General features: G+C 52.7%; 3 protein-coding genes across 3 annotated transcripts; 1 reads left to right on the top strand and 2 right to left on the bottom strand.

The window, feature by feature from the left end:
- The first annotated feature begins 2,546 nt into the window (after positions 1–2,546).
- On the top strand, positions 2,547–5,772 carry CD63 (CD63 molecule). Its single transcript, XM_004773043.3, has 8 exons — positions 2,547–2,681; positions 3,252–3,328; positions 4,221–4,409; positions 4,569–4,643; positions 4,747–4,842; positions 4,956–5,096; positions 5,332–5,415; positions 5,595–5,772. Exons 2-8 carry the CDS (start codon positions 3,263–3,265, stop codon positions 5,658–5,660), a joined length of 717 nt encoding a protein of 238 aa, XP_004773100.1. The 5' UTR covers positions 2,547–2,681; positions 3,252–3,262; the 3' UTR covers positions 5,661–5,772.
- Positions 5,773–7,150: 1,378 nt separating this feature from the next.
- RDH5 (retinol dehydrogenase 5) lies at positions 7,151–11,890 on the bottom strand. Its single transcript, XM_004773039.3, has 4 exons — positions 10,392–11,890; positions 9,967–10,225; positions 7,752–7,915; positions 7,151–7,488 (listed from the first exon to the last, which is right to left on the bottom strand). Exons 1-4 carry the CDS (start codon positions 10,699–10,701, stop codon positions 7,265–7,267), a joined length of 957 nt encoding a protein of 318 aa, XP_004773096.1. The 5' UTR covers positions 10,702–11,890; the 3' UTR covers positions 7,151–7,264.
- A 145-nt stretch (positions 11,891–12,035) lies between these two features.
- Positions 12,036–15,778, bottom strand: BLOC1S1 (biogenesis of lysosomal organelles complex 1 subunit 1). The gene is made up of 4 exons (XM_004773041.3): positions 15,600–15,778; positions 14,728–14,800; positions 12,517–12,649; positions 12,036–12,234 (listed from the first exon to the last, which is right to left on the bottom strand). The coding sequence occupies exons 1-4, from the start codon at positions 15,658–15,660 to the stop codon at positions 12,124–12,126; spliced, it is 378 nt and encodes a 125-aa protein (XP_004773098.1). The 5' UTR covers positions 15,661–15,778; the 3' UTR covers positions 12,036–12,123.
- Between the last annotated feature and the right edge of the window lie 7,222 nt (positions 15,779–23,000).

Genomic DNA, 23,000 nt, shown 5'->3' with positions numbered 1-23,000 from the left:
TTCCAAAACACCCCACCACTCCCTACTGCCTTTAGGACATTCCCAACCTTGGGGCACCTGGCTGGCTCAGTTGGTAGAGCAGGGAACTCTTGAACTTGGGGTCATGGGTTTGAGCTGCACATTGGGCACAGAGTTTGCTTGAAAACAACAACAACAACAACAACAACAAAATACAACATAACCTTCTAGGTCCTCAATAGTCCTATTACGTAGTCTCTTTGCTTTTTATTTTTTAAAAACACCTTTAAATTTTTATTATTTTTATTTTTTTAGAGAGAGAGAGTTCATGCACACACTAGCAGCAGGGAAGGGACAAAAGGAGAGGGAGAGAGAGAATCTTAAGCAGGCCCCACGTCCAGCAGACTGATGCAAGATGCAAGGCTCAATCTAATGACTCAGCTCATGACCTGAGCCAAAATCAAGAGGTGCTTAAACCACTGAGCCACCCAGACGCCCCAAGACTCTCTGCTTTTTGCTTCATCGTTTTGTGAAGTATTCCAAAGCAAGTACAGATATGACATTTCCTCTTAAATATTTCAGTATGCATCTTTTTTTGTATGCATCTTTAAAAAATAATTTTCTTATATAATCATACTATCATCATAGCTAACAAAATTATATTTTCTCGTGTCTAATTCCCAGTCCATATTCAAATTTCCCCGGTTGTTCCCAAAATGTCATTAGATACCTAATGTCAGTTATTAGGTATCTAAAGTTTCTCCATCTTTTTTTTTGTAAAGATTTTACTTGACAGAGAGATCACAAGTAGGCAGAGAGGCAGGCAGAAAGAGGGAGAGGAGGAAGCAGGCTCCCCACTGAGCAGAGAGCCCAATGCGGGGCTTAATCCCAGGACCCTGGGATCATGACCTGAGCCCAAGGCAGAGGCTTTAACCCACTGAGCCACCCAGGCGCCCCTAAAGTTTCCCAATCTTGACTTCAGAACACTTTCCCGTCCATTTTTCACCACATCCTTCCTGAACCCTTTGAGCTAGCCAATCCCAGCCTGCCATCAACCTTGAAAACTACTTTTTAAATACTTTTTTATACTTGTGTCTTTCCTTGTCTCTGGAACCGAGAGCTTGTTTCTTTATTCTATAAAGTCACCTCCAAAAGATCCCATCTTTGTGATACCAAATCTGTTCTTTTTCCTCTGGAGCAGAAGCAGCATCTGTCCCTCCCTCTGAGACTGTCTACCCTCCACCAGGGGACTGTGTGTCTGTTCACAGGGAGGGCTTGGCTCTGTGTGTGGGCAGAGGGCAGGGCCACTGTCTCCCTTGCCTGCCCCCCTCCCCCAATCTCCTGTGGGTGGCACGTGCCTGGCCTCTAGCGGCAGCACAATAAAAAAAAAAACTGATGAATACTCCTTTTAGCATCTTTGCTCCTCTTCCCACGGCTTGCCTAGGTGATAACTGGGGAGCAAAGTCCAGAATGGGCTTGGTGTCCCTTGCTGGAAGGTTGTGATCCTGGAAACTGGTTCTTAGCCCAGTCCAGATCTCTTTCCTTTTGCTTTTACAGTTTCTTTCCTTCTTTGTGTACACATACAAAGACTCGGGAAGTGGTTCTTAAGTCAGGACTAGAAGAACCTGAGGGGTGGGGCCCAGGCTGGGTAGCCAGGAATAGTGGCTGGTTCTGTCCTTGGCCTGTTCACACAACTTCTGGGAACCACCAGGGCACACATCGGAGGGAAGCAACCCGAGGCCGCCATCTCCCTTTCCAGCCTTCACCTTGCTTTATCCCCTGGGATGTGAAGTGCTGCCTGCTAGGCTGGGATGGGAAAATCCAGAAGATCTATCCGTGCCTGCTTCAGTGTCCTTCCCCAGGCCTCCATCTGATAAGAGGCTGATCCAGGAGTGGTGGGAGCATAGACCTTGTCCACCCTCCCCCGGAGGGAGGGACTGGACTGTGACTGCTTCCTCCTGTTCTCAGCCCACTACTCCGGAGCCCCAGAAAATGGAGAAGGGACTAACAGAGGGGGGGACAGGAACACCCACTCCAGAATGTTGGGGGACTCCCAGAATGTGAGGCCAGGGACTTTCTGGAAGTGTTCTGAACCCACCCCATCCCAGGGAGCTAACAGCGCCCTCTGCCGACTCGGGGATGGGAGTGGGGGGCTTCAACAGAGATGGGAACCAGAGGAAAGAAGTGGACTTCAGGTGGAAGACGAGGCGGCCTCTTGAAGACCACCTCGTCACCTTCACGGCCCAGTCTCCCGGCGCGGGCCCTAAGAGTGTAGCTCCGGGCCGCTATCCCCCCCTTGGCTCGCACACGCTTCCTCCGCTTGCCCGAACCGGGCAGAACTAGGCGACGCTGGGTCCCGCCCTCCCAGCCCGAGGTGGTGCGGGGACCAGGGTACCAGAAGGGGTGCCCTGGCACCCTGAGATCCTGCCCTCGCCACTTTCCCTCCGCGGAGGTGGGCGCTGCTTTCCGGCTACGGGCCACGTGGCCCCTGCCGGGCGGGGGGCTCGGCCCTCCCCCTCATGGGCCGGGTGACTCAGGCCGCAGCTGTTCCCGCGTCACATGAGGGAGGAGGGCGGCCACTGGGCGGAGGAGGTGGCGGGGGAGGGGGCTGTGGCTGGAGACCGGGGCGGGGCCGCGCGGCGGGCGGGGCCGCAGCCGGGGGGCGCCGCTAGAGAGCCCCTGAGCCGCGGCCGGAGAAGAGCGCACAGCTTTGGGGAGCCCAGGTGAGGCCGCGGGGTCCACGGCCGGCCTCTGTCTTGGTGGGGGTAGCTCCTGGGGAGCGGGTAGCTCTCTCCGCTGCGGCTCGCCTCGGGTTCCCGAAGATCCGCCGCGCTCCCGGACGCTCCCGAGGCCCTCGCAACTTTGCAACTTTGCGGAGTTCCGGAGGCCCGGGAGGGTTCGGTGTGGGGACGGGCTGCGCTTGTGTTTCGGGGGAGGTCAGAGCGAAGGGGAAGACGGCTGGGGGTCGCGCTTGGGCCGAGGGCCGTTTGTAGGGGCTGGCTAGGTGGGGAGGGAATGTTGGAACGCGGGGGGTGTTGGCGGGCCGAGGGTGGTCGTCGGGCCCCGGCCGGGGTGGCGGCGGGGCAGGTCCCGGCTTCGCGGCGGTCGCCCCCACCCCTCTCCAGCCTGGGAGAAGAGGGGGCTGGGAGACGTGGATCTGACCGCGGGTTTCCGGGTGGGAGGGGCCGGGAATGGGGGCCGCGCAGGGAAGGCCTCGAGGGCCGGCAGGGAGTACGGAAACCGAGGTCCCCCTTCGCCCGGTTCTCATCCCCCTGCGCTCCCCTCTACCCCAGGCCCGGCAGCCATGGCGGTGGAAGGAGGAATGAAATGTGTCAAGTTCTTGCTCTACGTTCTTCTGCTGGCCTTCTGCGTGAGTGGGAAGGGGGACGGTGGGGGGCGCGCTGGCAGGGTGCGGGGAGACCTGGATCCGGAGTGGTGAGGGCTTAGGGGCCGAGAATGAAGGCAGCTGGAGACCAGATGTGGAAGGAGAGCCGGTGGAACAGGCCGAAGACAGCATGGCCACCCCACCCCCTCCAGCTTTCCGGGTCCTCTAAGGCTTGTTTGGACCAAGAATGGACAGCGTGGGTGCACAGCACCCTCCCCCTCGCCCCTCCTGGCCCTTCCTGTCTGGTGACCCAACCACTTGTGATATCGGGCAGTGGGGCAACCAGCCAACGGCCGGCCTGATAGCTATCGCCGTGGGGCTTCCCTCTCCTCCCCACCCTTCCCTACTCTCTCCCTTACTCCTCCTCCTTTTCTATTCCCTCATCCCTCTTCACTCCCCTCAGCTGCTTGGGGGTGGGGAAGGGCTGTCTACCCTCTACAGTCTGTTCCTGTCCTGGGCTCCTGGCTTCAGAGGCCGCTCTTTATCCACGGAGGGGCACCCCACTCCGGTCTCTTTTTCTGATCCCTTCTCCTCCCTGGCCTAGTGGGCCTGAGGAACCCTAGAACAGCTGATGAGGATGAAGTGGGCACTAGAAGATAGAGGGCAGTTCTGGGAGCCCTAGAGGCCCATAGGAAGCACCACTCTAGGTGAGGAATACGTGCCCTGGGGTCAAGGCTTTCTGGGAACTTCTCCTTTGGCATTTCGCCAAATTGTGGGGAACTACAGGCCATCCTCTTCCCCTGCAGTCAAGTTTTCTGGAGGTGTGAGAATCCGTCTCTTTGGGATGGGGCTAAGGCTGTGTCCTGGGTGTACCCACTGTGCTGTGAGGGCTCATGGGTTGTGGGTCTGGCCTAATTCTGACCTGCCCTCCTCACAGGCCTGTGCAGTGGGACTGATTGCTGTGGGTGTAGGGGCCCAGCTGGTCCTGAGTCAGACCATTATCCAGGGGGCCACGCCTGGCTCCTTGTTGCCCATCGTCATCATCGCAGTGGGTGCCTTCCTCTTCCTGGTGGCCTTTGTGGGCTGCTGTGGGGCCTGCAAGGAGAACTACTGTCTTATGATCACGGTGAGCTGGGTGTGGGGCCAGGGTGGGTATCTGGGACTGCAGGGAGGGTACCCTACGGAGGGGGCGGAAAACCTTCATGAGTGAACTAGAGGCTGGCTGGGCCACAGCAGGCCACTGTCACCAAGACTCCAGCCTGACCCTTGTCCACTGTGCCTGCAGTTTGCCATCTTCCTGTCTCTTATCATGCTGGTGGAGGTGGCCGCAGCCATTGCTGGCTATGTGTTTAGAGACAAGGTAAGCAGGGGAAAGGGCGGAGGGCCCTGCCTCAGAGGTCTCGCTGCTCTGGGATGCGTGTGCCCTGGAGTTTGACCTCAACAGTGCCCCTTCTTATTCCCAGGTGATGTTAGAATTTAATAAGGACTTCCGGCAGCAGATGCAGAATTACCGGAGAGACAATCGCACAACTTTGGCCCTGGACAAGATGCAGGAAGACGTGAGTGAAGGTTGCTGGGAGCAGGGGTAGAGGGGGAAGAAGAGTCTTATCTTTGTATTGTAGGTGGAGGTGCACATACTAACCTTTTACTCCGTATTTCTTCTCTCCTGCAGTTTAAATGCTGCGGGGCAGCTAACTACACGGACTGGGAGAGCGTCCCTACTGTGCCCAAGGGCCAAGTCCCTGACTCCTGCTGCATCAATGTCACAAAGGACTGTGGGGCTTCTTTACAAATAAATAACATCTACTCTGAGGTAAGGAAGAAACTGAGATAGAGGGGACTTGGGAGATCTGGGAAATATTTCAAGGGTTGAGATAGAGAGAGGGACCAGGGATGGAGGTGGAGAGGGTTGGGGCCCTGGGATGGGGAGGAGCTCTGGGAATGCTAGGGGTAGGGTGAAAGGTACAGAGAGCGGGGGAGAGAGGGAACAGAAAGTAGGTGGGAAGTTTCTGATTATGTTCTTGCCTTGTGTGCCTACTACCTTTCAGGGCTGTGTGGAGAAGATCGGGGGCTGGCTACGGAGCAATGTGCTGGTGGTGGCTGCAGCAGCCCTGGGAATTGCCTTTGTGGAGGTGAGAGGCACCTTTGGGACTCATTCTGGGGCATCTGGGCACTAGGGGCAGTGGGAGGAGGGTGCTGGGGGAAGTCCTGGCCTGGGGACAGGGGCCCTCGTGGTGTTTGGGGTCTGCTGGGTGGGCCTCGGATACTTTGCCTTTCTGACTCCTTTCCACCCCTCTCTCTTTACTTCTAGGTACTGGGAATTGTTTTTGCCTGCTGCCTCGTGAAGAGTATCCGGAGTGGCTATGAAGTGATGTAGGGTGTCTAGTCTCTTCAGTCTCCTCATCTAAGGGAGTGGGGTAGTACACTCCAGGTTTTTCAATTAAACGGATTATTTTTTCAGACTGAAAAAAAAAAAATGGTCTCACTTTGTCTTTAAGTGTAATACTTTATCCTTTCCTTCTCCTCACCTGTGTTCCTGTCCTCTGGGATCCTGTTCTATGCACCTCAGTAAAGAAAGGCATATGGTGGTGGTGGTGGTGGGGTTGTTGGGGGAAGGCGGGTTTTGCTTAAGACACTGGTGGGGTTGGCAGTGGAAGTGGGGATCTGGAGGGGGCTGGGCCCCATGGCCCTCCCTGTCTCCTAGTCCTGTGCTGCCAAGTTTGGGGCTGTAATATTCATGAAGCCATCTCCTGCCAAAGTCAGAGGGATTCCCCACAATGGCTCTACCTGGGAGAGGCCAGCCCACATCTACCACGGACATCTTCTCCCTGGTGTTCTGCCCACCTCTGAAGGCCTAGCAACTCCCTCCCAACAAAGGGGACCCGGCTCCTTTTAGGATAGTGATCAATTGCTATCACACCTTTGTGGCCTGTATCCATTAGATAAGAGGACAATTTAGGGGTTCCTGGTTGGCTTGGTCGGTTGAGTGTCTTGACTTTGACTCAGGTCATGATCACAGGGTCATGAGATCAAGCTCTATGTCTGGCTCCCAGCTCAGCAGGGAGCTATTCTCTCCCTCTGCCCCCCTTCCCTCACTTGCAGGGTCTCTCTCAAATAAAAATGTAAAAAAGGAGGGGCCATCTGGGTGGCTCAGTCAGTTAAATGTCCTGCCTTTGGCTCAGGTCGTGATCCCAGGGTCTTGGGATTGAGCCATGTGTCAAGCTCCCTGCTCAGTGGGGAGTCTGCTGCTCCCTCGCCCTCTGCCTCTCCCCGCCAACTCATGCTCTCTCTTGCTTGCTCTCTCAAAGAAACTCTGAAAAAAATAAAATAAAATAAAGGGGCGCCTGGGTGGCTCAGTGGGTTAAAGCCACTGCCTTCAGCTCAGGTAATGATCCTAGGGTCCTGGGATGGAGCCCCGCATCGGGCTCTCTGCTCAGCAAGAAGCCAGCTTCCCCCTCTCTATCTGCTTGCCTCTCTGCCTACTTGGGATCTCTGTCAAATAAATAAATAAAATCTTTAAAAAAAATAAAACAAGTAAAAAAGAGAGGGGATAATTTAAGTTGGTATTGCCTTTTTTCCTCCATGGAAACCACCCAAGCCTGGTCCGGACCCCTCTTCACTACCTTCCTTCCCTCTTTAAGAAAAATAGGTACTCTTCATAGAAAATAAATGTCCAACAATGCCCTCTGGTGGCCATTCCAGGTGCAGCGTCAAAGGACCCATACAGATGCCAGAGGGCCTGGGGGTTGGGGGGTGACACCCAGTGGTTGCTAGTGGCTTTGCAGATAGTACAGAGACCCCAGCATCAAGTCAGCCTAGGGGGCAGGGCTTAAATGGGGTCAGTCTCCCACTGGACAACTTCATTTCTGCCCATCTACAGTGTCTTTTATTTGTTTTTTAAGCAAGACATTTATTCAGTGCATATTTTATGCCAGGCATTAGGCAGTACCTGGGTGGGGACAGAAGGCTGGCAGGCTGGATTCAGCAGACTGCCTGGGCAGGCTTGGGAAGGAGCCAGGTGAGCACAGCATCCACCAGGCTGGCTGGCAGGTAGGAGGCTGGCAGCCAGAGCAGCTTGGCGTCCCAGCCTGGGCTGTAACGGGTTCTGGGGTAACGAGCAGTGAGGGCATGCTCCAGGCACCTGCTCACTTTGGTCAGGTCTGGATCACAGATCAGGTTCATGATGCGCTGCTGTACTTCCAAGTCTGCATTCCAGGAGATGGTTGTAATCAGTGTCCCTTCCCACTCTGGCCCATCTCAGGCCCTATATTCTGGGTTCTGGAGCTGGTCCCCAGCAGAGGTCAGAGGGCTCCTTAGTGGCTCCCCAGTATGGTAAGTGGGCAGGTTCCAAATGGCCTGGGTGTTCTTCTCTGGCACCCCAATTCACCCTCACCTTCTGCTGGTGTAGGACGGGCCTTTCTGGTGCTCTCATTTCCCTTCATGTGCCCGTGTGGGCCCAGATACTCACATTTGGTGAGGAAGGCCTCCCCATAGCGGGCCTGTGTGGCAGAAGGTAGCCGTGCCCAGCACTCCTGCAGCGTATCCTCCAAACTCTTGAGATTTGTCACAGGGGTTCGGAAGAAGCCAGGCTCCACGATGGAGACTCGGACCCCAAAATGAGCTACATCCCGCCTGGATGGGGATAGAGGGAGGTTTCTGGCTTCTTCCCCTAATTAGGAAAGGGATCCTCGGGGACTTGGTTGTAGGGGCTAAAATGGGAAAGTTATCACAAGCTGGGGACCGGGGTCCTGAAGGAAAAGGGGATCCCTGCTGTTCTGGGACGGGGGCAAATGGGCCATGTATTTTTTGAGCTTTGTTTCCCTTTGTACTCTTAAGATCTAGAACAGGGGTCAGTAATTTTTTTTTTTTTTAAAGATTGTATTTATTTATTTGACAGAGAGAGGGAACACAAGCAGGGGGAGTGGAAGAGGGAGAAGCAGGCTTCCCATAGAGCAGCTCAATGGGGGCTTAATCCCAGGACTCTGGGATGTCCTGAGCCAAAGACAGACGCTTAGTAACACTGAGCCACCCAGGCCTCCCAGTAAACTTCTTAAAGGGCCAGACAGCAAATATTTTTGGCAACACAGGCCTAAATATTATTGATATCAGGTAGGTACTTACATAATCATTAACAATGTAACCATTTAAAATTGTAAACACCAGTGGTGCCTGGGTGGCTCAATTGGTTGGGTATCTGACTCTTGATTTGGCTTGGCTGGTGATCTCGGGGTCATGGGACCGAGACTTGTGGCAGCTGGGGGCTCTGGTTGAGATTCTCTCTCCTCCCTCTGCCCCTCCCCCCATGCACCTGCTCTCTCTCTCTCTCTCTCAAATAAATAACCTTTAAAAAATAATAAAATGTAAACACCATTATTAGCTGGAAGGCAATTGGCCAGATTCTGCCTGAGAATTTGCCAACCCCTGACCTGGAACTACCCCATTCCCTAGGTCCTAGAGCACAGGGTTGAGTCCTGGGTGCTGGACATGAAGGGTGTAGACTGGTATTTGCTGGGGAGACTGCAGAGACACATAAAACCTCCTTGACACAGATGCAGAAATCCAAGTATCAAGCATGTGTTCCATGATGCTGATTGGAAAATTAAAGAACCAAGGGATAGGGACGAAAGTATATGAAATTCTTTGCTGAGTGACAGTGTAGAAGGCAGACTTCCTACAGAAGGTGGGCTGGCTGGGGGGCAGGCCCTGCTCCCGTGTGGTATTTGTCAAGTCTCCTTTGTGTTCTCACGGGACTTTGAACATTATTTAATTTTTAAATCTTTCTTTTTTTTTTTTTTTTTAAAGGTTTTATTTATTTGAGAGGGAGAAAAAGTGCGCACTACAGAAAGCAAGCAGGAGTTGGGGGCAGTGGGAGAGGGAGAAACAGACTGCCCATGGAGTAGGGATCCCAGGACCCTGGGATCATGAGCTGAGCTGAAAGCAGCTGCTTAACCGACTGAGCCACCCAGGCGCCCCTGAACATTACTGTTTAAAGACGAAGGGCAGGAAAACATACAGATGAGGGACAAGCAGATCTGGGGGTAAGTCCCACTGCTTCCACTAACTAATTGTGTGGTCTGGGGTAAGTTATGTTACCCTGTGGATATCAAAGCCTATTCCTTAGAGGGTTGCTGGGAGAAATAAAGGACAGAATGTTCTGTAAAAGTACTAGTTTACCCTAAGTAACAGTTACTAATAATAACACTAGGGGCACCTGGGTGGCTCGGGTGGTTGAGTGTCTGCCTTTGGCTCAGGTCACAATCTCAGGGTTCTAGGATTGAGCCCAGCCGGGCTCCCTGCTCAGCAGCGGGTCTGCTTCTGCCTCTCCCTCCATCCCTTCCTCTGCTTGTGCTCGCATGCACATGCTATATCTTCAATAAAAAAAAAGAATATTAATAATGATAGCAGACTTCTTGGGGCATTTTCTACATGCCAGGCTCTATGGTGGCCTTAGAAGTACCTCATTTTACGCCCAGCACCCATGAGGTAGATCCTCTCATCCTGATTTAACAGATGAGGAATGAACTGGTGTAAAGAGAGGTAACCTCTCAAGGTCATGAAGCTCCCATGAGAGGAGACTGGGGTTTGAACCCACAAAGTTGAGCCCTAATGTCTCCTCTTCAGGATCCCACTATGCTGTGTTTTAGTCATCTCTGCAGGGCAATCCAGGGCTCTGCAACCCTCACCTCAGACAGTCAGAGAAGGCCTCCAGGCCAAACTTGGAAACACAGTAGCCCCCGCCATTGGCTGCCAGGCGACCCAGAACACTGGTGATGTTGACCACCCGGCCCCGGGCCTGCTGCAGCAGTGGCAGTAGGGCAAGGGTGACACCGATGGGACCCAGTGTATTCACGTTGAGCACCCGATGGAAATCGTTTTGCGTGAGCCACAGGGTGGGCCCAATGATCCCAGCCACACCAGCGTTATTCACTAGACCAAAAAGCCCTGAGGAGAGAGGAGACAGATAGCACAGGGTAGGTAAGGCATTCCAATGCGCTCTCTCCAGATCACTCTCCTTCCCCACGCCGTCCCTCCAGCTTCCTGAGGCCCGTGAGCACCCTGCACCATAGTCCCGGTGGCCTCACAGTCCTGGAGGCCCCACGCTACTCACCTGCTTCTCCAACCTGTGTTTCCACCCACTTGGCTGCCCGCTGGACACTCTGGGGATCCGTGACATCCAGCAGGGTGGTGTGGAGGCGGGAGGAGGCCACCCGCTGTAGGTCCTCTGCCCCTGAGGGGGTCAGGCAGCTGGCCAGGACTCGGAAGCCTCTCTGGTCCAGTCTCAGGGCCAGAAGCCGGCCGAAGCCTGAGTCACAGCCAGTGATGAAGACAAAGGCGTTGCTGGCGGGCAGGCTCTGCCGGTCCCTGAGCAACCACAGCGCTGCCCAGAGCAAGACTCCCAGAAGCAGGGGCAGCCACATGGCCAGAGCCCAAGCGACCTGCAGGTGGCAGCCGAGGCTGGGCGGGAGAACTTGTCTGGTTTACTCGGGCTTGGAAACCCTTGCCCCTGTTATCCTCCCTAGCTGGTAGTCCGCTCTGAGCAGACTGAGAAGTTCTCTGCTTGGCAGGGAACTGGCAAATTCTGGCTCATTTAAGCCAAGCAAAGATCCAGGCAGACCCTGTATCGGGGGCTACCTTAACTAGAGCCTGAGAGGCCGGGGCCAGGGTGCAGACTCTGGCACACACGCGAGCAGAGGAATCTGGCTGGCTTTCAGCTCTCCCGCTCAGCCAGCGACATCTGAATTCTCTCCATGTAAACTGGGCCTTATTTTTGGAAACACATACAGAGCACAGAGCACTTCAGCCCTGTTGGCCCCAAACTTACTGTGTGATGCTGAACCGCATCTCTGAACCTGTTTTCTATTCTACCAGTGGGGCCGACACCAGCCGTGGCCCAGCTGGGAGCTGTGGAGGGTCAAGGGCGATCAAGTGTGAGGAAGCGCATGAAAAGCTTCCGGCTTCGACTTATCAACACGTGCCATATCAGAGCACCCAGCTCCCAGGACCCTGCTTACCTCCTCTGGGGAAAGCTAGCAGGCAGTACAGTGCCCGAAGCTCCTTCTCGTGCTCTGTTTGAGAGACTTTGCTCCCAGTCTTTGGGTGGCCTGGGTCCCAGAGGTATTAAGTGTGTCGGGGGGGTGTTAGGGGAGAGGCTGGGAGGAGCCAGGGAAGCTGGAGCCTGGCAGTCAAAGCCAATGCTTGGCACAGGCCAGGCCTGCTGCGGCCCCCAGCCGGGGGGGTGCCTGACTGCCTCTGTCAGGAGGAGGGATATGTCAACGACAGCAGCTGCCCCTCTCTGTTGGTGACCTTGGACCTGCCACTCCTCCTCCTTCCCAGCCCTGAAGTGCCCCCATCCCCAAGAATTAATCTCCAACCTGGTCTGGACTCATGACACTGCTTAGCACCAGGCTGGGAGAGGCCACGAGCACGAGGAGAGGCAGAGCGCCAGAGCGGGGACCAAGCCTGCTCCCTGTCATATTTCTCCTCTGCGGGAAACCAAAGTCCTGAATTAGGAAGCTTGGGGCAGAGCCCACTAACCTTCTCTGGGGGGGGGGCGTGGGAAACTTCCGCCCTCGGCTCATGCAACATGCACCTGCACCAGGCCCAAAGAGGGAAAGAGAGGTGGGACGGTGAGAGGATGCTCGCTCCACCCTTTACCCAAAACGTAACTGTCACTTAGGGAAACAGTCTTTGAATCTTCACTCCTATCCACCCATGCTGGGCTAGTAGCTCTTTGAAACATACCACACAGAAATGGAGGCTTGTGTTTTATTCTTGGCCTGTCAGCTTCCCCCACGGGGGAGGCAGGAGAGGTGGGGGTGGGGTTCGGAAGGGGGGACAGGCTAGGAGGGGGCAGACTGCAGCTGCCCTTTGTACACATATTCCAGTGCCGTGGCAATGGTGCGCATGTCCAGCTCGATGCTCCGAGCCCAGTTCTCCACATCCCCGATTTCCTGGGAAGGGGAGGAGGTGGGAGGCTGGGAGTCAGAGTGTGTAGGGTAGAGTGTGGCTCTAAGGAGACAGATAGGGGCACTTTCCATCCATCCCCTAGAAAGGGCTCTGCTTGAACCCACCAATTACTTTTATCTCTCTAGCTTCTCTGACACTTCTCTGACACTCTGACACAATACCAACGATTGCTGGGAGCATCCCCATTTCCTTTTTAAACTGAGCCTTGAACTGACCTGCCTGGAGGCAGTTAATAGGGTCCCACGGATGTAGGGAGTGTGGCCCACCTTGAGTGCCTGATTGAAGTTCTCCACCATCCCGATCCACTGGCCTGTTTGCTTGGCAAACTGGGCAGCCTGGACCTGCAGGGTCTTCACCTCATGGTCCAGCTTTCTCTGGTTCATGTAGGCCTGGGCCACACTAGAGGTTGGAAGAGGGATGAGATCAACTCACCCATCTGGTGGGGAGTGGTCTCCCGGACTAATATTCCACTGCAAGGGTGGGAGGGCAGCCAGCAGTCAAACTGGGGAAAACGGTGTGAGTTTGGCCATTCTTGGATGTGATGCAAATGACTACCATTCATGCAAACGAACCAGCTTCTTCCTCCCACTCTCAGCATTCCCAGGAGAGCCTAGCTGGGAGCTGACTGAAAACTTACCATCTCCTACCCCACCAAAGGAATTCCTAAAGCTGGGTGATAGAAGGGAGGATTAACCTGGAGGGAATATCCCTGGGGAAGAAGCTGGGAAAATCCAGCAGCAGGGAGAAATCTGGCCATGCTTGGAAGCCCAGGGATGTGTGCAAGAAGTTGGGAAGGGAAATAGGGCCCCTCCCTGAATCTGGGGTGGGATGGGAGAGCAGCCCCCTCCCCAGGAACTCAGGGTCAAGAGACGATATCTCAGGGGCTTCTTCTTGGCCCTCAGTCTCTCTCCCAACCCTTCTCCTTTCGCCCACACAGATGAAGGAACACACACACACACACACACACAATCTGTCTCTCTCTCTCACCCTTTCTTCCTTCTGCTCTAGGCAGTTTTTCTTTTTTCCTCAATCAAGCTTGGCTGCAGTTATTGTTAATGCCTTGAGGTTGCTACCCCCAACCCCTTACCCTGACCCTCTTCCCCCAACCTCCCCATCCCACAACTACTGTTCTTTCTCATTGGCTGGAGAGTCTTTGACTCCCCATCCTAAAGCTCTAGGTCATCTGGGAGACTCCACATCCGGTGCCACCCCCAACTGGAATCTGCGGGGGTTGGAGGGGGCTAGGGGTTGGGGTGGGTGGAGAGAATGGGAAGGACACCTGACAGGGGCTGAGACAGATTGAGCCTTTGTTTTCCTTTCCAGGGAATGAGAGGACCCGTGGGCAGCAACACAAAACCCTTTCTAATCTGGCTTTGGCTTAGCTGTCCTCTAAGCTGAAAGAGGGGTGGCCCCTAGCAAAGGAGGAGCGGAGGGAGAAGCCGGGCCAATCTCAGAGCAGAGCCCAAGAGGCACCAATGTGGGAGGGAGGAAAGGGGGCAGACCCCATCCTTTCTCTTTGGGAGACAGCTTGGCCATAGTACAGGCTGGTTCAGGAGCTCAAACAGCAATAGCAGGGGGCTCCCGATGCTTTAAGAGATTCCCCTGGGAGTTCCTAAAACCCTAGCTTTTCCTGTTGACCTCCCACATTCACACTGAGTGAAGGGAAAGGTCTGCAGGGGAGGGAGATCAGAGGCCTCAACCACAAGCTTCTTGTCCCCTAATCTTCCCCAGAGATGAGTAATTAAGATGACAGTCCCTGCATGGCTCAGTTGGGTGACTCAGTCTCTGGATTCACAACCAGTTATTCTATTTGTCCTGGGGTGGAAGGCATCATACTGCCCTTTTTCTTCCAGTCATCATCTCAGCACTCTGCTGGGTTACTCAGGGTCAAGAGAATATTCTTTGCTCCTTCCCAAGTCTTTGGTTGTTACTGGCATTCTTCTATAGGATTGGCACAGGGGGGTGGTCTCTGGAGGCTGGGAAGGAAGGGACAAGAAGGCTTGGCTCTGCTATAGCTCCTGGCATAGATTCTGCTCTCAACCTCACCAGCTGCGCCATCTCTTTCCTGCCAGCTGCTCCCCAGGCCTGCCTGAGGGTGGGAGGTAGAGAAGGAGAGGGTGGCAAGTTCTGGTGAAGGAGGGTGCTCTCCCGCCCGCCAAAGTGACAGCTGGACTTGGAAGGATGAAGGGAAGTGGGCAGATGGCATCAAGCTGCGAGCACCAGGGAGGTTATTGAGGGGAGAGGGGAATCTGGCGGCTTCTCCAACCACTGCAGCTGCTCCTCCTAGTGCAACGTTAGAAGTCAGAGCTGACTCAAGCCTCTCCCCATAAAGTTAAGCTGGGGGAGGGGAGGGAATGATGGAACATCCCACCCCCTCAACAGCAGTCTGAGGGTTGGACCTTGCCAATGCCTAAACTTGCGGGGGGTGGGGGTGGGGGGAGGGAGAGGGAATGGTTTTGATGGGAAGAAGTTCATACCCCACATTGAGGTGATCCACCAAAGCTTCTGTCAGGCAGGTCGCTGCAGTGATAGCCTCTCGCCTCCTCTTCTCTAGGGATGAGCGGAAAAGGGATTGGAGTAGAGAATCGGTTTTTTGAAGGATGGTGCTACAGGGCCGACACTCATTGCTATTCCACTAGTAGCAGGAACACCTCAACAAACCTTACAGTGCTGGGGCTGAAAAGGACTTTGAAAAACATAAAGCAAGCCTTTTCATTTTATTAAAAAAAGGTTTTTTTTTCCCCCCTTAAGTCTTTTCTTCTTAGAAGAGGTGAGTTAACTGGTACCCTGGGAACGGAAGCGACTCGCCCAGAGACGCTACCGAGTCAGTGACGGCGCCCAGGACTCCAGACCCCCGGCATCATTTTCCACTCTCCTGGCTTGAGGATTAGTACGTCCCCGATTCCCAAGCCAGATCCTGGAAGGGCCCCACCCCCATTTCCGAGGTTTCAGGCCTCCAAGAATCTCATCTCAGCCTGGCCCCAGCACGCTCCTCCCCCAGGAGCGTCCCTTCCCACTTTTGGGACCAGAGGCTCCCTGGGCCAATCCGCACAGCGCTGTTTCTCGCGCGGGGGCCAGACGAGGATGCGCGGAGACTGAGAGTGGGGGGCGTTACCCGGAGGGGGGGCGGGGAGGGGCGGGGAGGGACGGCTCGCAGCGTAGTCAAAGGCACTAGAGCCCGCTGGCAAGTAATGGCATTTCCAAAACAGCGCCCCCACCCCCTCTCCGACGCCCGCGCCCACGAGCCCGCGTCCTTCCCAGGATCCGGGCCGTTACTCGAGCTCCAGGCTCCGGGCTGAGGCTAGGCCGCGGCGGGAGAGAAAACAGCGGACGGGAACGATCGGCTCACCCTGCAGCTCCTTGCGTTCGTTCTGCTTGGCCTGGTGTTCTTTCAGCAGGCGTGACAGCATGGTGGCGGCGGGCTGGGGGCTGGGCGCGCCCGGCCCCCTCCGACTCCGGGAGCTGGAACGCGTACCTCGGCTCCCGCGGGGTCGGAGTCACGTGACCGCAATGTCACGTGACGCCAGGACCGCCCCTTTTCAGGCCGGTGGGTGGAGAGCGTGGAAGAGCTTGGCTTTTGAACGGAGGGACTAGCAGAGGGTTGGGGGCAAGTGAACTCTGGTCTTTACTGGGCGGGGGGGTCTCCCTTTTTGGTGAGTGTTGGGCGAAGTTTTCTTTAGTACCCGTATTGCAGAGCCCGTTTTGATCGTCTCCTTTGGATCTCAGGGCTCCCGGGAGGGTCGGTACTTACGGACTGTGCATCATTGTTCCGTTTTGAGGAGGGAACAGAGGCTCCCTGGGCTCATTGAAATTCTTTTCCTTTCTTCGCCTTTCCCTCCTGGCAGCTCTGGTCGGTTCTCCGTTAATTCTCAGCACCCACCCCCTGAGAGGGAATGCTTTCCTCTTTTTCCCAGCCCCTTCGCTTCTCACCACCCTGCCAAGATCCTCAGCTCTGGGTGATCACGGTGGAGAAGAGGCATTTTCGGCATTTCAAGCGACCTCTTCGGGAGCTTTGCTAATTTGGCTGGCTGTGTGTGGTGAATGTATAATCCCATCTCTGTCCTTATGTGGTCAGGGAATGCGAACCCTTTCAGTCTTACCAGAATAATGTCTCAGTAAAAGGTAAATCATGTAACACCTCTCTGAGCTAAAGAGAAATGCTTCCGGGATTAACTCCAACAGGAAAGAATTATAAACATCATCAACCTATTCTTGCTATCTTGGTGCACCAGCTCTCTTGGTGCATCACGCCCCAACAGTCTGAGCGTCTCTGGGCAACTCGCTTATGCTCTGGATTTGGTTTTCTCCCTAGAAAAATAAGGGGATTGGATTAAATCAGTAGTTCTCAGCCCTCAGCTAAACATTAGAACCACCTGGGGAAGTTTTAAAAAATGCCCTGGCCCTAGATTGAGTAACAGGATCTCTAAGGATTGGAGCCCAGGCAAGTATTTTATAAAAAAGTTCAAGGGCGCTTGGTGGCTCAGTGAGTTAAGCCTCTGCCTTTGGCTCAGATCATGATCCTAGGGTCCTGGAATTGAGCCCCACATCTGGATCTCTGCTCAGGAGGGAGCCTGCTCACCCCCCCCCCACCCCCACCTGCCTCTCTGCCTTCTTCTGATCTCTGTCAAATAAATAAATAAAAATCTTAAAAAACTTTAAGAAGTTGTTCAGCTGATTCTAGTTTGCATTGGACTTTGCCAATCACTGGACTAAACCATATCCAGGTCTGTTCCCAACTTTGGCATTCTCTCATTTTGTGATTCAGTTACATAGTAAAAAATTGGCTTCACGATATATACTTAGAGGGGAAGAGAAATAGGTGCTTATTTATTTAGGTGTTAGAAATAGGTGCTGATTTAAACAGACATTCAGCTGTTTACAGAGTAGCATCTTAAATCCTAGGAGGTGTGCAATCCTTGAAAGGATTAGTGAATGAAATGTAAAGTGGTAGCATAAAGCAGAGCATTAAATGCCACCAAGAGGGACGCCTGGGTGACTCAGTCAGTTAAGCCGCTGCCTTTGGCTCAGGTGATGATCCCAGGGTCCTGGATGGAGTCCTACATCGGGCTTGCTCGGCAGGGAGCCCGCTTCTCTCTCCGCCTCTGTCTGCTTGTGCACTCGCTCTCTCTGATAAGTAAATAAAATCTTTAAAAAAATGCCACCAAGATAAAAATTCTGAATAAAAATGTTCGATACTGCATATGTAAATGTCTATGCTTATATGTGTACTCTAATTTATTTTCCCAGCATTTTCAGAGTATTTACCATAGGTCAAACACTTTACACATATTAATTCATTTAATCACTAGAACTATCAGAGGCAGTGAATTACTGTTGCCCTCAATTTTCAGATGAAGAAACTGAGGGACAGAGTGGTTGAGTAATAGAGCTTGGTGGCAGAGCTAGGCTACAAATCCAGGCTATCTGATTTCAGAGCCTGAGTGTAACCACCGTCCCATGCTGCATTAACCGTGGGAAAGAGACCCCAGGATGGGAAATTCTGTGTCTTGTCACTATGCCCCTCTAGCCTGTGGGCACAGTTGAAGGGAATCCTGGTAGGGGAGGAGTGTTTGGGAAGAGTCCTCGCTCCAGTGGGGCGCTGATCAATAGAAGCGGGAAGAGTGAGAGCATCACTGGGCAGCCTAGTCCAGTCCTTCCCCCAACCCCCACTTGGCTCCAGCTTCCAACTGCAGTGAGCAAGCAAAATAGAAGCACTTGGAAGATCCTTGCTGCCTCACTCCCAGAGCTGTGGGGCCTGGGAGAGAAGAGCAGGGGTTGAGGGGGTACCAGAAAATAGTTATTTGGGGATGTGAAACAGAGGGCAGGGGCTAATGAGGGGGTTGGTGTTGGGGGTTTCAGTGGCGAGTTTGTGAATGTTAAGATTAGGCTGACTCAGGGAGAGTGCCAGCCCATCCTGTATTGCCGTCACCCCCCTGGCACAATCGCCTGACATTTTCACAATCAGTATAGAGACTGCCAGGAATCTGCAGACATCAGCTCCACCCCCCTCCCCACACACTGGCTGTTCCTTTGCCCTAGAGCTGGGCAGAGAACATGGGGACCTCTATCTGGGGACCCCAGCTGATCTCTCCAGCATCATCCCCCAGATGCTATTTTTTTCTAGGCTTTTGCTGCTCACTGTGTAACTTCAGTTTCTGCTGAGTTGAAGCTTAGCTCCCGACCTGCCTTTGGTTGAGATGGACACAAGCTTCATGTGTCTCTGAAGAATGACTCTTGATGTTTGAAATCTCTTTCTGCCCATATCTCCTTAAACTCCTTCCCACCCCACAGATTATATTCTCTTAGAATGAATGAATGCAACTCCATGCTCCTTTCCCTCCCCACTCATTTCTTTGTTCTTTTGAGGTCTTTACTTAGCAAGCTTTAAACTGAGTGCCTGGGCCAAACATGAAGGCCAGAAGCTGCTGAGTTGTTAAGGGTTGGGTGAGGAGGACTGAAGGAGAACATGGAATGAGTGCAGAAGGCTTCTCATACTGGGAAGTCTGGCTGGGTTTCTAGGGGGGAGGGTACTGTTGGTGGTGTGGCCAAGTTCCAAATGTTGGCCTGAGGCCAGTGCTCAAAGAAAAGGGGCCCTCAAGACAGTCTAAATGGCTCCCTGTGGGAAGTGACCTCCCAGTCCTCCAGAAAAATGCATGGGTTTCCCTTGGATCCTTAAAGATGAGAGCAGTCAAGTCATTTCTCCAGCGATTCCTCTCAATCACATTTATATTCTCTCTCTCCCAGCCACTCCCATAGTTCAAGCTTTGGCTACAGCCAGAATTCAGAGGCAGGCAGAAGGATTCCAGTGCTGGAGAGGTGGGTGGGGTGAGAAAGTCCTCCTGTTGTGTGTGTTGGAGAGGAAGAGGCTGACCCTGGGACATATGCTCCAAGACTCTTTTGCCAGATGAAGTGGAGGGAGAAGTTAACCCTGCGATGTGTTCTGGGAGTGTTTGCCTGTAAGCTAGAGACAGCAGCTGGAAAATGTGTAATCCAGGGAAGCTGAAGAACAGGGATCCCATATGGAAGAGAAGAAGGTTGTTAAAGGGGGAAGGGGCTGGAGAAAGCCCCAGCTTCCACTCCAATAGGGGTGAAGACTTTGCTGGGCCTGGACATTCATCAATTTTTAAAATTATTTTGAAATAGTTATAGACTTAGAGGAAGTTGCAAAAATAGTACATGAAGTCCCATGTACCCTTCTCCCAGCTTCCCTTCCTGGTGACATCTGATATAACGGTAGCACAATATCAAACCCAGGAAGCTGACACAGGGACCCTGTTCACTAGCCTTATTCAGTTTTCATAATGTTCTACACGTATTCAGTGTGTGTGTCAGTATGTGTATGCATTCGTAGTTCTATGCAGTTTTGTCCCGTGTATAGATTTGAATAGAATAACTACCACCAAATCAAGGTACAGATCTCTTCATCACCACAAAGGAACTTTCTGTGCTATCCTTTTTTTTTTTTTTTGCAACTATTTATTTTATTTTATTATTATTATTTTATTATTATTATTTTTTATTTATTTGCCAGAGAGAGAGAGCAAGTGAGTACACACAAGCAGGCAGAGAGGCAGGCAGAAGCAGAGAGAGAAGCAGGCTCCCTGCTGAGCAAGGAGCCCGATGCGGGACTCGATCCCAGGACCCTTGGCTCATGACCTGAGCCGAAGGCAGCGGCTTAACCCACTGAGCCACCCAGGCGTCTCTATTTGTTTTATTTTTAAAAGATTTTGTTTATTTGAGAGAGAGAGCGAACATGTAAGAGAGTGAGCACAAGCTGAGAGGAAGACAGAGGAAGAGGGAGAAGCAGACTCCCCACTGAGCAGGGAGCCCAGCCTTGGGGCTGAATCCCAAGATCCCGGGATCATGACCTGAGCCGAAGGCTGATGCTTAACTGACTGAGCCACACGGGCAACCCTATTTATTTATTTTAGAAGTATAATGAACACACGGTGTTGTTAGTTTCAGGTGTAATGTGCTATCTATTTATACTTACCTCTTCCCATACCTGTCCCCTGGCAATCACTAATCTGTTCATCATCTCTATAGTTTTAATTTTGTGAATTTCCAACTCTTGACTCAAACACAAGAAGTTCTCAGCAGGTTTGTTTATTCAAACACGGAGCTTCATTCTCCAGATCCCTCTAGCTTCTTCATTCTATGCCCCACCCCCTTCACCTACAACATTGTGTCCCATTCCAACAATCTGGTCTCACTTCTCCTTTAGGGAAAACCGACATGTCTAAATTTACTAGGCTGGTCTAGGACTCTTACATTCCCCCCTTCTCACCCTCCCTTGCCCCACTATTTATAGCCAGGCTAATTTTGGGCAAGCTCTCTCTCTCTCTTTTCCTGCTCCTTCCTCCTGTGGCGGGTGAGATGACTTCTCAAATATTTGGGCAGAGGAGGTCAGAAGAAGATTCTTGGCATCTGATTTCAGCCTTGGATTTAGCAGGAGCCAGCAGGGTGAAGATGAAGGGAGGCAGACATCACAGATGCAGCAAAGAGGAAGGCACCTGGGCCTCTGAAGGCATTTGACCTTGGTTGGAGATCTCAACTCAGAGTCAGGAGTCCTGGGTTCCATACTGATTGTACTACTCTGCATTCTTATATCAGCTCTACTGTGTTGGGGCTCTGTGATAGAAAAGGGACAAAGAGGGCAGATGTGGGGGATAATAAAGTAGGCTCCTGGTTCCTGCTTGTTGGCAGCACATGTGTTTCCTCGATAGTCCCTAGTTGGAGCTGTGTTAGTTCCCTGGAGGGGATGTCTACAGTGTATTGTTGCAAAAACGGAGACCCAGATATTCAAATGTATAGTAACTTACCCAGGGCAATGATTGTCCCAGGACCAGCAGAGTGAAAGCCTACCCTTCTGTTTGTTTTTAAAAGTATAATCTTTTTTTTTTTTAAAGATTTTATTTATTTATTTGACAGAGAGAGAGATCACAAATAGGCAGAGAGACAGACAGATGAGGAGAAGCAGGCTCCCTGCTGAGCAGAGAGCCCCACGCGGTACTCGATCCCAGGCCCCTGGGATTACGACCCGAGCCGAAGGCAGAGGCTCAACCCACTGAGCCACCCAGGTGCCCCTTAAAAGTATAATCTTGGAAAAAGAAGTAAGAGAGACAAAGGGAGCATGGGAAGAGAAATTAGGTAGGGGACATTGGGGCTTTTAATAAAGGGAGGCGAAGAGAAAATACTTTTTCTTTTTAAAGATTTTATTTATTTATTTGGCAGAGAGAGAGATCACAAGTAGGCAGAGAGGCAGGCAGAGAGAGATGGGGAAGCAGGCTCCTTGCTGAGCACAGAGACCAATGCGGGACTTGATCCCAGGACCCTAAGATCATGACCTGAGCCAAAGGCAGAGGCTTAACCCACTGAGCCACCCAGGCGCCCCGAGAAAATATTTTTTGAAATAGTTAATATTTAAGTAATCTTTCCCCCCAGCATGGGGCTCAACCTTATGACCCTGAAATTAAGAGTTATGTGCTCTACCAACTGAGCCAGCCAGGCACCTGATGAGAAAAGAAAATTCTAAGGATATGATAGAGACAACATTAGAGACATTGAGAAATATTCAGAGAAAGTGATAGAGACAAGGAAAGGGACAAAAATAGAGTTTGGGATGAGACAAAACCAGATAGTGAGAGAGGGAAGGGAAAGATGGATAGGTGGATATACACAAGACCATCACCCAGTGAGTAGAGGAGCCAGTGAATAGAGGAGGTGGGAGCAAGCGAGGTTCCAGTTGTGCCAAATTATTTCCTATCTCTCCTCCTAGCCCCATTTCTGGATTGGAGTTATAAATAGCAGAGGGTTGGAAAATGTCCCCCCTCCCTTTGCTTCTGTCCCAGCCTGGGGGGAAGGGAGAGGAAGAGATACAGGCTTGCTGGTCCCTGTGGAGATCCTTGCAAAGCCCCACCCAGATCCTGCCTGGACCAGCCCCTGGAAGCTGCCTTCTCCAATCTTTCCCGTTAAAGGGTGGGAAACCGACATTTCAGGGAAGAGGTCTGAGAGCCAAAGACCTCCTTTTCATCTCTCTGCCTCTTGGGTACAATCTTTTTCATCCTTGCCCTTGCCCTTCTTTGACCTCCACTCCCTTTTCCCCAGCTTAATTAATTTCCTCTTCCTCTATCAATCACCCTCAGTAATTTTCTTTTCTCCCCTTCATTCCAACCCCCCCCCTTTTTTTTTGGTAAGCTCTGTGCCCAAGATGGAGCTGGAACTCACCATCCCCAAGAGCAAGGGTAGCATGCTCTATAGACTGCTCTATAGGCAGTCAGGATCACACCCCCCCCCCCCCCCCACTCCCTACCCGCCCTAGCCGCCAAACCATTCTTTATTGATCAAACTCTTGCTCTTCTTTCTCCATCTCTTTTCTCTGTTTTCTTTCTACCTGCCTCCTTTGCTCTTTTCCCCAGACCTGCTGAATTTCTCTCTCTCCTCTTGCCTCTATCCTGACTGCAGACGATGTGGCTAGCATAGCCCTTGTCACTGCCGGGCTCTGAGGGGTGGGCTGGGATGGGGCGGGATGTGGTTTGATTCGAACAGCATGCTAGGCGCTCTACGTGACCACGGAGAGAAGGGAGCACCAAAGGACCACACAGGACCCTGCCCTTTCATCTCCCTGTGTACATCTCTCTTCCCAGACTGTCCTTTAGCCTCAAGCACTTATTTCTTACCCCCCCCCCCCTTTTTTTTTTTTTTTAGATCCCTTTCTTTCTGTACTTCTCTCTCCCTCCCCATTCCCATG

The sequence above is a fragment of the Mustela putorius genome, unplaced genomic scaffold (assembly GCF_011764305.1).
Source record: "Mustela putorius furo isolate JIRA1106 unplaced genomic scaffold, ASM1176430v1.1 tig00003988_pilon_pilon_pilon, whole genome shotgun sequence".
NCBI lineage: Eukaryota > Metazoa > Chordata > Mammalia > Carnivora > Mustelidae > Mustela > Mustela putorius.
The sequence above is the reverse complement of the archived record's forward strand: the minus strand, read 5'-3'. Positions and strand labels throughout refer to the sequence as shown.

Coding starts and splice junctions, on each gene's coding strand:
- RDH5 (XM_004773039.3), bottom strand. CDS start 10,701: ATGTGGCTGCCCCTGCTTCTGGGAGTCTTGCTCTGGGCAGCGCTGTGG. Junction 10,226..10,391: donor AACACAGGTTGGAGAAGCAG/GTGAGTAGCGTG, acceptor CTCTCTCCTCAG/GGCTTTTTGGTCTAGTGAAT. Junction 7,916..9,966: donor GCCTTCTCTGACTGTCTGAG/GTGAGGGTTGCA, acceptor ATCCCCATCCAG/GCGGGATGTAGCTCATTTTG.
- CD63 (XM_004773043.3), top strand. CDS start 3,263: ATGGCGGTGGAAGGAGGAATGAAATGTGTCAAGTTCTTGCTCTACGTT. Junction 4,410..4,568: donor ACTACTGTCTTATGATCACG/GTGAGCTGGGTG, acceptor CTGTGCCTGCAG/TTTGCCATCTTCCTGTCTCT. Junction 4,644..4,746: donor GCTATGTGTTTAGAGACAAG/GTAAGCAGGGGA, acceptor TCTTATTCCCAG/GTGATGTTAGAATTTAATAA.
- BLOC1S1 (XM_004773041.3), bottom strand. CDS start 15,660: ATGCTGTCACGCCTGCTGAAAGAACACCAGGCCAAGCAGAACGAACGC. Junction 12,650..14,727: donor GTGGATCACCTCAATGTGGG/GTATGAACTTCT, acceptor TCCAACCTCTAG/TGTGGCCCAGGCCTACATGA. Junction 12,235..12,516: donor ACTTCAATCAGGCACTCAAG/GTGGGCCACACT, acceptor TCCCCTTCCCAG/GAAATCGGGGATGTGGAGAA.